Genomic DNA, 15,450 nt, shown 5'->3' on the forward strand with positions numbered 1-15,450 from the left:
ACTAAAACTAGACTAAAACCAGGACTAAAACTGGACTAAAACTAAACTGGACTAAACCTGGACTAAACCTGGACTAAACCTGGACTAAACCTGGACTAAAACTGGACTAAAACTGGACTAAAACTGGACTAAACCTGGACTAAAACCTGGACTAAACTGGACTAAACCTGGACTACTAAAACTGGACTAAAACTGGACTAAAGCAAGCACCAAGTCAGGACTCAACCAGGACTAAAACTAGACTAAAACTGGACTAAAACTCGGACTAAACCAGGACTAAAACTGGACTAAACTGGACCAAAACTGGACCAAAACTGGACTAAAACTGGACTAAAACTGGGACTAAACCAGGGACTAAACCAGGGACTAAACCAGGACTAAAAAACTGGACTAAAACTGGACTAAAACTGGACTAAAACTGGACTAAAACTGGACTAAAACTGGACCAAAACTGGACTAAAACTGGACCAAAACTGGACTAAAACTGGACTAAAACTGGACTAAAATTGGACTAAAACTGGACTAAACCTGGACTAAACCTCTACTAAACCTGGACTAAACCTGAACTAAACCAGGACTAAACCAGGACTAAACCTGGATTAAACCAGGACTAAACCTGAACCAAAACTGGACTAAACTAGTCTAAACCTGGACCAAAGCAGCGCCAAGTCATGACTAAACTAGGACTAAACCAGAGACTAAACCAGGGACTAAACCAGGGACTAAACCAGGACTAAACTTGATAGTCCTAATTTTGACCATGAAATTTCTGACAGCAACTAGTATGCTAACGTGCACTCCCTGACACTCGATAATCAATAAAACTCAGTATATTTTGATGCAGACGGTTACGACACAAACTGATTTTTACCATGAAATTCCTCAACGTCAATAAAAAAAAACACAATTAGACATTTTTTCCCGGTTTCCTTCATTTTTTTTTGATCCGCTCTGATGTTCTTTAGCGTCCGACCGCGACATGTTTCAGTCCACGGTGAGTTCGCGGCGAGAAGAGGCGCTCCTTTGTGCCCGTACAGATATAAATTAGCCTGGCACGTCAGCCGCCCGCCGAGGTGCATGCTGGGTAAGGGTCAGGCGTCGACAGGAGCAGACAGGAGCAGACAGGGGCGGGAGGAGCGGATAAATGTGACAGGAGAGACCTTTAAATGAATAGATGAGTTCATTACGAGGCGCTGACGGAAAGAGGTCCGGGTTAAATACGCCGTAATTAAAAAGGGATAAGGATTCATTTGTTAAAGCAGAAATGATTTCAGACAGAAAATTTTAAAAAAAAATATAATAATAATAATAATTCATCTTTCATAATAAGGAAATGTGACAAGGTTTAATGTGTTTTAAAGGGTTTATAATCATCTGTTTTCTGATCTTTGTTCATCACAAACAAACCTGGAGTTTTGTTTTTACATGTTGAGCTTTGGAGCTTTGTTCTAGTCCTGGTTTAGACCTGATTTAGTCCTGGTTTAGTCCTTGTTTTAGTCCCTAGTTTAGTCCTATTTTTAGCTCTAATTTAGTCCTAGTTTAGTCCTGGTTTAGTCCTGGTTTAGTCCTGGTTTAGTCCCTGGTTTAGTCCTGGTTTAGTCCCTCGTTTAGTCCTGGATTTAGTCCTTGTTTTAGGCCTGGTTTAGTCTCTTTTTAGTCCTTGTTTTAGTCTTTGTTTTAGTCCTCGTTTAGTCCTTGTTTTAGTCCTGGTTTAGCCCTGGTTTAGCCCTGGTTTATTCCCTGGTGTAGTCCTGGTTTAGTCCTTGTTTTAGTCCTCATTTAGTCCTCATTTAGTCCTCGTTTAGTTCTCGTTCAGTTCTGGATTTAGTCCTGGTTTAGTCCTGGTTTAGTCTCTCTTTAGTCCTGGTTTAGACCTGATTTAGTCCCTGGTTTAGTCCTTGTTTTAGTCCCTAGTTTAGTCCTATTTTTACCTCTAATTTAGTCCTAGTTTAGTCCTGGTTTAGTCCTGATTTAATCCTGGTTTAGTCCCTGGTTTAGTCCTTGTTTTAGTCCTCGTTTAGTCCTGGATTTAGTCCTTGTTTTAGGCCTGGTTTAGCCCTGGTTTAGCCCTGGTGTAGTCCTGGTGTAGTCCTGGTTTAATCCTGGTTTAGTCCCTGGTTTAGTCTTTGTTTTAGTCCTCGTTTAGTCCTTGTTTTAGTCCTTGGTTTAGCCCTGGTTTAGCCCTGGTTTAGTCCTGGTGTAGTCCTGGTTTAATCCTGGTATAGTCCTTGTTTTAGTCCTTGTTTTAGTCCTCATTTAGTCCTCGTTTAGTTTTCGTTTAGTCCTGGTTTAGTCCTAATTTAGTCCCTGGTTTAGTCCTGGTTTAGTCCTGGTTTAGTCCCGGTTTAGTTCTTGTTCTAATCCTGGTTTTGCACATTTAGGACCTTTTTAAATAATAAGATTCGGTTTAAAGTTCACATTTTAAACCAGAAAAACTGACAAAAAGTCTGAAATTAAACAAGAAACTAAACCAAGACTCATATTCCAGAACATGTTTGTGGAGTTTTTTGTTTTTATGCAGAGTAAAAGTGGACACGATGATCCTTTTCCGGTTGTGTCCGTCCTAAAGTGATTCTGATTTGATTGGAGTCGTACAGGCTGTAATTATTCCTGAGTATGTTTCATTACACTGAGTAAAACGTACAGACGCCAAGAGCAGTGAGTCTGAGGAAATATAATTATATAGATTATGTAATACACTTTGGGATTAATGGGCCGGCCTCTGTACACGCTCAGTTTTTATTTAAAGCCACAGGACGTCACTTTTCACTCACAAAAATGGACTTAAAGTGTGTAATTTTTTAATATATGATGTTTTTATTGCTCGTCTTTACTGTGAGCGGCTCGCATCTCCACAGACCTGACGCTTATTTGACTCTTGCTGCTTGTTTCCGTGGAAATTTATAAAAAGTGTTGGAATGATTTTGTGTAATTTACTAAGGACTGAAAAAGGTTTAAATCAGGACTAAACCAAGACTAAACCAGGACTAAACCAGGACTAAACCAGGTAAACCAGGACTAAACCAGGACTAAACCAGGACTAAACCAGGACTAAACCAGGGACTAAACCAGGATAAACCAGGGACTAAACCAGGACTAAACAGGACTAAACCAGGACTAAACCAGGGACTAAAAGGACTAAACCAGGACTAAACCAGGACTAAACCGGGACTAACCAAGACTAAACCGGAACTAAACCAGGACTAAACCAGGACTAAACCAGGGCTAAACCAGGACTAAAAGGCTTAAACCAGAACTAAACCAGGGCTAAACCAGGGCTAAACCAGGACTAAACCAGGACTAAACCAAGGACTAAACCAGGACTGAACCAGGGACCAAACCAGGACAAACAGGACTAAACCGGGACTAAACCAGGACTAAACCAGGACTAAACCGGGACTAAACCAGGGACTGAACCTGGACTAAACCAGGACTAAACCGGGACTAAACCAAGACTAAACCGGAACTAAACCAGGACTAAACCAGGACTAAACTAGGACTAAACCAGGACTAAACCAGGCTAAAACTAAACCAGGGCTAAACCAGGCTAAACCAGGACTAAACAGGACTAAACCAGGACTAAACCACCAGGACTAAACCAGGACTAAACGACTAAGACTAAACCAGGACAAAACCAGGGACTGAACCTGGACTAAACCAGGACTAAACCGGACTAAATCAGGACTAAATCAGGACTAAACCAGGGCTAAACCAGGACCTAAACCAGGGACCAAACCAGGACTAAACCAGGACTAAAACCAGGACTAAACCGGGACTAAACCAGGGACTGAACCTGGACTAAACCAGGACTAAACCAGGACTAACCAGGGCTAAACCAGGACTAAACCAGGACTAAACCAGGACTAAACCAGGGACTACTAACCAGGACTAAACCAGGACTAAACCAGGACTAAACCAGGACTAAACCAGGACTAAACCAGGGCTAAACCAGGGCTAAACCAGAACTAAACCAGGACTAAACCAGGGCTAAACCAACTAACAGGGCTAAACCAAGACTAAACCAGGACTAAACCAGGTCTAAACCAGGACTAAACCAGGACTGAACCAGGGACCAAACCAGGACTAAACCAGGTCTAAAGCAGGACTAAAACCAGGACTAAACCGGGACTAAACCCAGGGACTGAACCTGGACTAAACCAGGACTAAACTAAACCAAGACTAAACCAGACTAAACCAGGACTAAACCAGGACTAACCAGGGCTAAACAGGGCTAAACCAGGGCTAAACCAGAACTAAAACCAGGACTAAACCAGGGCTAAACCAGGACTAAACCAGGACTAAACCAGGACTAAACCAGGGCCAAACCAGGACTAAACCAGGGCTAAACCAGGGCAAACCAGGACTAAACCAGGGCCAAACCAGGACTAAACCAGGACTAAAACCAGGACTAAACCAGGACTAAACCAGGACTAAAACAGGACTAAAACCAGGGGAACTAAACCGGGACTAAATCAGGACTAAATCAGGACTAAACCAGGGCTAAACCAGGGCCAAACCAGGACTAAACCAGGACTAAATCAGGACTAAACCAGGTCTAAAAGGTCTAAACCAGGACCAAACCAGGACTAAATCAGGACTAAACAGGTCTAAACCAGGTCTAAACCAGGGACCAAACCAGGACTAACCAGGTCTAAAGCAGGACTAAACCAGGACTAAACCGGGACTAAACTAAACCAGGACTAAACCAGGACTAAACCAGGTCTAAACCAGGACTAAATCAGGTAGTCCTGTTGTCGTTGTTGGCTATAAATTTACAAAGTGCCATTAAACCTCTCTGGAGAATGTTCCGAACTACGGCTTTAACTTTATATTTCCACGGAATCAATCAACCAGATGACGAGCCAAGTCCAGAATGTTAACAGCAACCAGCATGTTAACACACACTTCCTGATACAAAATAATCAATATAACGCATTATAATTTGATGCAGACGGTACAACACAGACTGGTAGAGCTAATAGCAACTAGCATGCTAACGTGCACTTCCCAAGACTCAATAATCAATAAGACGCATTATATTTGGATGCAGACGGTATTTTGACCATGGAATTTCTCCTAATTTGAAGTTCAAGCTCCATGTTAAGTTCTTGGTGTTAACGTCATGGTAAAGCTAAGAGCAACTAGCATGCTAAGGCGCACTTACTGATACTCTATAATCAATAAAACGCTGTATAATTGGATGCAGGAGGCACAACGCACTCTTATTTTGACCATGAAATGCCTCTTAAGTTGAAGTTCAAGCTCCATGTTAACTTCTCGATAAAGCTAACAGCAACTAGCATGCTAACACGCACTTCCTGATACTCAGTAATCAATAAAACTTACTTTAATTGGCTGCGAACGGTACAACGCGGATTGATTTTGACCGTGAAATTTCTCCTAATTTTGAAGTTCGAGCTCCATGTTAACTTTCCGGTAAAGTTAACGGCAACTAGCATGCAAACGTGCACTTCCTGATACTCAATAGGCAATAAAACGCAGTATAATTGGATGCAGACGGTAAAACACAGACTGATTTTTTTGATTTTCAAGTTTGAGTTCCATGTTAACCTCCTGGTCTTTACATTACGATAAAGCTGACAGCAACTAGCATGCTAACCCGCACTTCCTGATACTCTATAAACAATCAAATTCACTCTAATTGGCTGCAGACTTATTTTGACCCATGAAATTTCTCCTAAGTTTCAAGTTCGAGTTTCCATGTTAACCTCCTCGTATCAACGTTACGGTAAAGCTGACAGCAACTAGCATGCTAACGTGCATTTCCTGCTACTCTGACAGTAAAAATTCACTATAATTGGCTGCAGACTTATTTTGACCCATGAAATTTCTCCTAATTTTCAAGTTCGAGTTTCCATGTTAACCTCCTCGTATCAATGTTACGGTAAAGCCGACAGCGACTAGCATGCTAACGCGCACTTCCTGACACTCAATAAACAATAAAACTCACTATAACTGGATGCAGACTTATTTCGACCCGTGAAATTTCTCCTAATTTTGAAGTTGGAGCTCCGCGTTAACTCCCTGGTACGGTAAAGCCGGCAGCAGCTGGCATGCTAACACGCACTTCCTGCTGCTTTGACCCGTAAAACGCAGTATAATTGAACGCAGGCCTATTTCGACCCGTGGAATTCCTGCTAATTTGAAGCCCGAGCCCCGGCGTTAACTTAAATAACCCGTCGTGTGTACGTTCGTCGGCGGATTTTTCCATTTTCGCCGAGCGTGATTGACTCTTTTATTTGCTGTTCTTTCACTTCATGATGTCATTTGGGCCTGACGTTTCTTTTAAACAGCCCCGCGGTGGTTTTCGGGGTCTGAAACTCAAACAAAGCTTCCTTTATTCCCCCTTATATTATGATTATGCTGCCAGCCCTCCTCCTCCTCCTCCTCCTCCTCTTCTTCGTCCTCCTTCTCTTCGTTCTCCTCGTTTCTTCCGTCTGATGACTTTAGCAGTTTCAATTCGGGCGACTCATTTTCCCCCAAATTACATAATGGGACAGACGCGAGGCCGAGGAGTATTACGTTTGTGTGTGAGAAAAACGGCACCGGCGAATGTTTGAAATCAGAGCAGACGAGAGGAGAGCGAGAGGAGACGAGAGTCGGTGCAGAAAGGTGAAGTCATGATGGAGGAATCTGGGTCAAAGGAACAGACAGAAGCAAAAAAGAGGAGAAAAAAAGAGGCGAGCGATAGTCAAACGGGGACAAGACCGGGTGGACGAGACCCGAGGGGACGAGACCGAGGGGACGAGACCGGGGACGAGACCGGAGGGACGAGACCGGAGGGGACGAGACGGAGGACGAGAGGGGACAAGACCGAGGGGACGAGACGGGGGGACGAGACCGAGGGGACCGAGACCGGGGGACGAGACGGAGGGGACGAGAGGGACGAGACCGGAGGGGACGAGACCGAGGGGACGAGACCGGGGGACGAGACGAGGGACGAGGAGGGACGAGACCGAGGGGACGAGACCGAGGGACGAGATCGAGGGGACGAGACCGAGGGGACGAGACCGAGGGGACGAGACGGGGGACCGAGGCCGAGGGAGACGACGAGACCGAGGGGACGAGACCGGAGGGGACGAGACCGGGGGGACGAGACCGGAGGGGACGAGACCCGAGGGACGAGACCGAGACGGACGAGGGGACGAGACGAGGACGAGACCGAGGGACGAGACCCGAGGGGACGAGACCGAGGGGGACGAGACCGAGACGAGAGGGGACGAGACCGGGGGACGAGACCGGAGGGGACGAGACCGGAGGGGGACGAGACCGGGGGGACGACCGGAGGGAGACCGACGAGACCGGAGGACGAGACCGAGGGGACGAGACCGAGGGGATGAGACCGGGGACGAGACCGAGACGACGGGGGGACAAGATCGAGGGGACGAGACCGGAGGGACGAGACCGGGGACGAGACCGGGGGACGAGACCGGAGGGACGAGACCCGAGAGGGGACGAGACCGAGGGACGAGACGGGGGACGAGGGGGGGAGGACGAGACCGAGGGACGAGACCGAGGGGACGAGGGGACGGAGGGACGAGACCGGGGGACGAGACCGAGGACGGACGAGAGACGAGGGGACGAGACCGAGGGGACGAGACCGGAGGACGAGACCGGAGGGGACGAGACCGAGGGGACGAGACCGGAGGGGAGACGGGACGAGACCGGGGGGACGAGACCGGAGGGACGAGACCGAGGGGACGAGACCGGAGGGACGAGACCGGGGGGACGAGACCGGGGGGACGAGACCGAGGGGACGAGACCGGAGGGGAGACCGGAGAGACGAGAGGGACGAGACCGAGGGGGACGAGGACCGAGACCGGGGAGGGGACGAGACCGAGGGACGAGACGGGGGGACGAGACCGGGGGGACGAGACGAGACGAGGGGACGAGACCGGGGACGGACCGGAGGGGACGAGACCGGGGACGACGAGACCGAGGGGACGAGACGAGAGGACGGAGGGGGACGAGACCGAGGGGGGACCGGAGGGGGACGAGACCCGGAGGGGACGAGACCGAGGGACGAGACCGAGGGACCGACGAGACGGAGGGGACGAGACGGAGGGGGACGAGACCGGAGGGGACGGACCGGAGGGACGAGACCGAGGGGACGAGACCGAGGGGACGAGACCGGGGACGAGACCGGGGAGACCGGGGGACGAGACCGACGGGAGACGAGACGAGGGACGAGACCGAGGGGACGAGACCGAGGGGACCGAGACCGGGGACGAGACGAGGGACGAGACCGGAGGGGACGAGACGACGACCCGAGGACGAGGACGACGGACCGAGGGGGACGAGACCGAGGGGACGAGACCGAGGGGACGAGACCGAGGGGACGAGACCGGAGGGGACGAGACCGAGGGACGAGACCCGAGGGACGAGACCGAGGACGAGACGAGACCGGAGGGGACGAGACCGAGGGAGGGGACGAGACCGACGGGGGACGAGACCGGAGGGGACGAGGCCGAGGGACGAGACCGGGGGGGACGAGACCCGGAGGGGACGAGGGGACGAGACCGGAGGGACGAGACCGGGGGACGAGACCGAGGGACGAGACCGGAGGGACGAGACGGACCGAGACCGGGGGGACGAGACCGGGGGGACGGACCGAGGGGACGAGACCGGGGGACGAGACGAGGAGGACGAGACGGAGGGACGAGGACCGGGGACGAGACCGAGGGACGAACCGGACGAGACCGGGGGACGAGACCGAGGGGACGAGACCGGAGGGGGAGACGAGACCCGGGGGACGAGACCGAGGGACGAGACGGAGGGGACGACGAGAGCGGGACGAGACCGAGGGACGAGACCGAGGGGGACGAGACCGGAGGGACGAGACCGGGGGGACGAGACCGAGGGGACGAGACCGGGACGGACCGGACGAGACCGGGGACGAGACCGGAGGACGAGACCGGACGAGGGGACGAGACCGAGGGGACGAGACCGAGGGGACGAGACCCGAGGGGACGAGACCGGGTGGACGAGACCGAGGGACGAGACCGGGTGGACGAGACCGGGGGGACGAGACCGGAGGGACGAGACCGGGGGACGAGACTCCCGTGAACTTCAGGTCGTGTCAAAAACAGACCTGGAGTTGTGTTTTGTTTCATTCACACATGTTTCAGTAACTCTTTTGGCCCTGGTTTAGTCCTGGTTTAGTCCTGGTTTAGTCCTGGTTTAGTCCTGGTTTGGCCCTGGTTTAGTCCTGGTTTAGTCCATGTTTGGCCCTCGTTTAGTCCTGGTTTGGCCCTGGTTTAGTCCTGGTTTAGTCCAGGTTTGGCCCTCGTTTAGTCCTGGTTTGGCCCTCGTTTAGTCCTGCTTTAATCCTTGTTCTAGTTCTGGTTTAGTCCGTGTTTACTCCGTGTTTAGTCCTGGTTTAGCCCTTGTTTTAGTCCTGGTTTAGTCCTTGTTTTAGTCCTGGTTTAGTCCTTGTTTTAGTCCTGGTTTAGTCCTGCTTTAGTCCTAGTTTAGTTCTAGTTTAGTCCTGGTTCAGTCCTGGTTTAGTTCTAGTTTAGTCCTGGTTTAGCCCTGGTTTAGTCCTGGTTTAGTTCTAGTTTAGTCCTGGTTTAGTCCTTGTTTTAGTCCTGGTTTAGTCTTGGTTTAGTCCTGGTTCAGTCCTGGTTCAGTCCTGGTTTAGTCCTGGTTTAGTCCTGGTTTAGTTCTAGTTTAGTCCTGGTTTAGTCTTGGTTTAGTCCTGGTTTAGCCCTGGTTTAGTCCTGGTTTAGTCTTGGTTTAGTCCTGGTTTAAACAAATTTTTCCATCATTTTGTAATTAAAACTAAATCATCTTTACATTAGTTTCCAGTAAAATCTCTGTTAAATTTTTTACATTTTTACCTCGGATTTAGGGACACAGATCGGTCACGTTTACGGAATTTTAACTCTAAATCCTTGTAAAATCCATGTACTTTGTTGTAAAAGTTGTGCAAAAGTAGAAAAAGTTTGAAATGTCAGGAGTAAATGTGTTTTTTTTCCGCGATTGAACTCAGCAGGAGCGAGTTTCTCTCGGCTCCTGAAGCTTGCGTCATGTTTCGCACCAGGATTCATTTGTGGGACAAACGGACGAGTCTCTGACAGCTCCAACTCTTTTTCCTACTTATTTTATTTTATTTTTTTATTTTTTTATTTCATTATTTGTGTTTTTCTTTCCCGCAGGTATCCGCCCTTCTTTGATGACAACCCGTTTGGGATTTACCAGAAGATCCTGGCCGGAAAACTGGAATTTCCACGACATCTGGATTTCTACGTCAAGTAAGAAACTCACAAATATATGTGACATACAAATACTGTTACTATAGGTACTACTACTACTACTACTGTTACTGTTACTATTACTACTACTACTACTACTACTACTACTACTACTACTGTTACTGTTACTGCTACTACTACTACTACTTACTACTACTACTACTGTTACTACTACTACTACTACTACTACTACTACTACTACTATTACTGTACTACTACTACTACTACTACTACTACTACTACTATTACTGTTACTACTACTACTACTACTATTACTACTTACTACTACTATTACTGTTACTTACTACTACTACTACTATTACTACTACTACTACTACTACTACTACTACTACTACTACTTACTGTACTACTACTGTTACTACTACTTACTTACTACTGTTACTACTACTACTACTGTTACTGCTACTACTACTACTACTACTACTACTACTACTACTACTACTACTACTACTACTGTTACTACTACTACTACTGTACTACTACTACTACTACTACTACTATTACTACTGTTACTACTACTACTACTGTTACTACTACTACTACTGTTACTACTACTACTACTGCTTACTACTACTACTACTACTACTACTACTAGTACTACTACTGTTACTACTTTTACTACTTCTGTTACTACTCTACTGGAAACTACTACTACTACAAGTATTACTACTATTACTGTTACTACTGGAACTACTACTATTATGAAAACTGATACTGCTATGCTGCTACTACTACTGCAAATACTGCAAATACTGCTACTGTTACTACTACTAGTATGACTACTACTACTACTACTACTACTATTACTACAGGTACTACTGCTACAGATACTGCTACTACTTCTACAAATGCAGATACTACTACTACTACTACTCCTACTTCTACTACAAATACTGATACCTGATACTACTACTACTACTACTGTTACTACTACTACTACTAACTGCTACTGCTACTACTACTATGAATATTACTACTGTGAATACTACTACTGTTACTACTAGTTGTATTACTACTACGAATACTGGAACTCCTACTACTACTAGAGGTATTACTACCATTATTTTACTACTGGAACTACTACTACAAATACTGATACTGCTATGCTACTACTGCGGCTGTGAATACTGCTGACTAGTACTGCAAATACTACTACTGTTACTATTACTAGTACCGCTACTATTACAGGTACTACTGCTACAGATACTGCTACTACTTCTACGAATACAAATACTGCTACTCCTACTACTATGAATACTGATACCTGATACTTCTAATACTACTCTGAATACTACTACTACTACTACTACAGGTACCACTACTATTACTATTACTGGAACTCCTACGAATACTGATACTGCCACTACTACTACTGCAATTACTACTACTATTACTACTACTGTGAATATTTCTATTGTTACTACTACCAGTACTACTACTACTACTATTACTATTGATACTAATAGAACTACTATGAATACTGATACTGATACTGAAAATACTACTACTACTGATACTGCTACTACTACTACTGCAATTACTACTACTATTACTACTACTGTGAATATTTCTATTGTTACTACTACCAGTACTACTACTACTACTATTACTACTGATACTAATGGAACTACTATGAATACTGATACTGATACTGAAAATACTACTACTGTTACTACTACTACTACTGATACTGCTACTACTACTGCGAATACACCTATTGTGAATACTATTGCTACTACTACAGGTACTACTACTACTGGAACTAGTATTACTACTGCTGCTGATACTACTACTATGAATACTACTACTTCTACTACTTACTACTACTGTGAATACTACTGCTTCTATTATAACCCATAAATTATCCAGTCTTTAGTTTTTACCGTAAACAAAAGTTAAACACGAGAGGCTTAAACGTTTTCCACTTTCTCTTGTTTGTAGTTTTGTTTATTTTCGCCCAAACTGTTGTGCCCTGACCTTTGACCTTTGACCCCTGACCCCCGGTAAATAGCAGCTGAATCTTCACGGAGCGCGGCCTGAAGAGCGAGAACTCTCACCCACGCTCACGTCGTAAAGTTAGACGTTTGTTTAAGCTGTTTGGGTTTACGGTCATTTGGACGTTTTTTACACATTTGGGCTTTAAACTTTGACCCCTGAGTGACCCCCGAGTGACCCCCGAGTGACCCCTGTTTCCTCCGAGTCTTTTGAACGAGGCGCTTTAAACTGTTTTTCCCGTTCAGTTTTACAGCGACGCGCCTTTATGTCACGTCAAATCACCATTTTTATCTCTACGTTTTAAATCCGCGTGTCATTCGTTCATATGTTTTTCAAAATAAAACCAAAAATAAGAAAACGAAAATTATTTATCTCCAAAACCAAAATGAAAAAAACGGATAATGATTCATTTTTTTCAGTTTTCGATTTTGTGTTTAAATGAAAATTTGAAAAAAACGGTGACCGGTTACGTGATTTAAACTGAGATGCCGGACTGAACCAGGACTGAACCAGGACTGAACCAGGACTAAACTGTTTTCAGCCCTGGTCTGGTCCCAGTCTCAGTCCCGGTCTCAGTCTCAGTCCCTGTCTCAATCCCGGTCTGGTCCTGGTCTGGTCTCAGTCCCAGTCTTGGTTCTGGTCTCAGTCCCAGTCTCAGTCCTGGTCCTGGTCCCGGTCTCAGTTCTGGTCTCAGTCCCGGTCTCAGTCCTGATCTAATCCCTGTCTGGTTCCTGTCTGGTCCCGGACCTGTTTCAGTCCCGGTTCAGTCCCAGTTCAGTCCCGTTTCAGACCCGGTTCAGTCCTGGTTCAGACCTGGTTCAGTCCTGGTTCAGTCCTTGTTCAGACCTGGTTCAGTCCCCGTTTGGTTCAGACCCGGTCCTGGTTCAGTCTCCGGTTCAGTCCTGGTTCTGGTTCAGTCCGGTTCAGTCCTTGTTCAGACCCGGTTCAGTCCCGGTTTCAGACCCGGTTTCAGAGTTCAGTCCCGGTTCAGACCTGGTTCAGACCTGGTTCAGTCCCGGTTCAGTCCCTGGTTTCAGTCCCCGGTTCAGTCCGGTTCAGTTTCAGTCCTGGTTCAGTCATCAACGGGAAGTCACGTCCTGGTTCAGTCCTGGTTTTCCATTTCCGTTTTTCAAACACTTTCAAAATCCTGAAAAAAAAAAAACGAATCGTTTTCCATTTTTTCATTTTGGTTTTGGAGACAAATAATGTTTTCTTATTTTTGGTTTTATATTGAAAAACGAATAAACGAATGACACACGGATTCTGCCACTTCATTATCATCGGGAACGACCGTGGGAAAAGTTCGGATCGTGTTTGTGTCCGCGGCGTAACGACAAACGACGACGGAAAAGCCGGTCGCAGCTGAAGTGTCTGTGTTTTCTTCCGGTTCCCCACCCCCAGACGCTGAGCGGAATTAAATAAAAACGATTTAACGAGTTTTCCGTGTAAACCCGACGGAGAATATTTTAATTCCAAACTATTTAAAGGTTGTATAGAGGATTTTTTAAGGGAAGAGAAATACAGCGACAGTCCTTTTTCAAATGTTGTGCATGTGTGACACCACCTTCCTCCTCCACAGCCTCAGTAGAAACATCTCCTCCTCCCGCCTCTTTACTCTAGAAATCACGTTTTTTTTACAGCCAGTGCGCGTTCAGAATTACCGTTGAAGTGACCTGTATAGAAATAATTTAGCGACCGACACGTCAGTTTTTAGACCCTTTGTCTGCTTCATTCGCGCCATCGCTGGACGAGATCTCCAAGAATCACCTCAGTTTGGCTTCGTTTCATTTCCCCTTCTCTTCTTCTCTCAGCGACATCAAAAACTGATTTTCTCTTGCGGCGAACCGGTCGTGGATTCTCGTCCACCATCTCAACAAACTTTGTGAGAACTGTGAGGAACCTACAGTTTAAAAAAGCCTTTAAGAACCGCTGCGTAAACCGCGTAATCCCCGCTCGCCGATGAGTCAGTTACACTAGAAACGTAGGGAGTTTGATTGACAACCTAACAGCCAATAGAAAATGAGGCAGCCTCGTTATCTATTGGCTGATGTTTGTCTGGCCTCAACACGTCCACAGTTGATCGATTTTTATTTTTTTTTTTTTTTTGGTCGTAATTACAAAGCTGCTGCATCTCTGTAATGGTATTTTAAACTTTCACTGACAATTTGAAACTAAAAAAAATCCTCCATACAACCTTTAAATAAAAACGATTTAACGAGTTTTCCGTGTAAACCTCAATTTGGAATTTCCATGTAAACCCGACGGAGAATATTTTAATTCCAAACTATTTAAGTCAGAACAATTAAAAAAACATCATGTAAACGTGGCCTCTGTGAAACATTCCAGACATTTGACGCACGTTCCATGAGAAAAGTTACACAGTGCACCTTTAAAAACAAGAGTATTCCGCAGTAACTTTGTCCTCCTTTTACATAACTGTATTTTTATGTTTCCTGGTGTTTTTGCTTAAATTACAAACTCATTTCCCTTTGACTTATCTCCAGTTTAGAGCCCTCTTAACCCCGCCGCATCCATCCACGCCCCCGCCGCCTCTAATAGGGCCATTTTTACCCACAATCCTTCGCTCTAATGGCCTAAAGCGCCGCGGTCGGGGGTCCCAAATGGAGACGGGGGGGTCATTAGTCAGAACAGTTCAGACCCGGGCCCGGTTCAAACCACGGGGAGCGCCGACTTCAGACGTAAATGAATGTAAAAAGTGCGCGGGGGTTAAGGCGGGGGCGGGGCTAAAGGTTACCATGGAAACTGTAATTAAAGCTCTTTGTTTTGTTTGACACACTTAAGTAATTGGACTCGACTAATGGCAGTGACGCAGGGAGGATTAAAGAGCCCCAACGCGGAGATTTAGGGTTTTTAAAAGTTCACAAAAGGAACGAGGAGGAGGAGTGAGGTTTGGTTTAAAGGTGCACTCTGGAACTTTTCTGGAGGAGAGTCGGCCACCTGCTCGACTCCGTAATCCTGTGTATCGTTCGTTCATTCGTTTTTCAAAATAAAACCAAAAATAAGAAAGCGATAAAACAACTATTTTCTTCATTATTTGTCTCTAAAAACAAAATGAAAAAACTGATAATTATTTGTTTTGTTTTTTTTTCAGTTTTTGATTTTGTGTTTAAATGAAAAATGGAAAAAATAGATAACGGCC

At 46.1% G+C, this 15,450-nt stretch overlaps 1 protein-coding gene across 1 annotated transcript in view; it reads left to right on the forward strand.

Annotated features, from left to right (window-relative positions):
- The window catches only part of prkx (protein kinase X-linked), a 75,394-nt gene that overhangs the window by 48,850 nt on the left and 11,094 nt on the right, over positions 1–15,450 (forward strand). The window contains exon 5 of the mRNA XM_020936574.2: positions 10,179–10,274. Coding sequence (XP_020792233.1) covers positions 10,179–10,274 — 96 coding nt within the window. The remainder of the gene's footprint in view (positions 1–10,178; positions 10,275–15,450) is intronic.

This window comes from Boleophthalmus pectinirostris, unplaced genomic scaffold (assembly GCF_026225935.1).
Source record: "Boleophthalmus pectinirostris isolate CB_2022bp ecotype Guang Dong unplaced genomic scaffold, ASM2622593v1 HiC_scaffold_11, whole genome shotgun sequence".
NCBI lineage: Eukaryota > Metazoa > Chordata > Actinopteri > Gobiiformes > Gobiidae > Boleophthalmus > Boleophthalmus pectinirostris.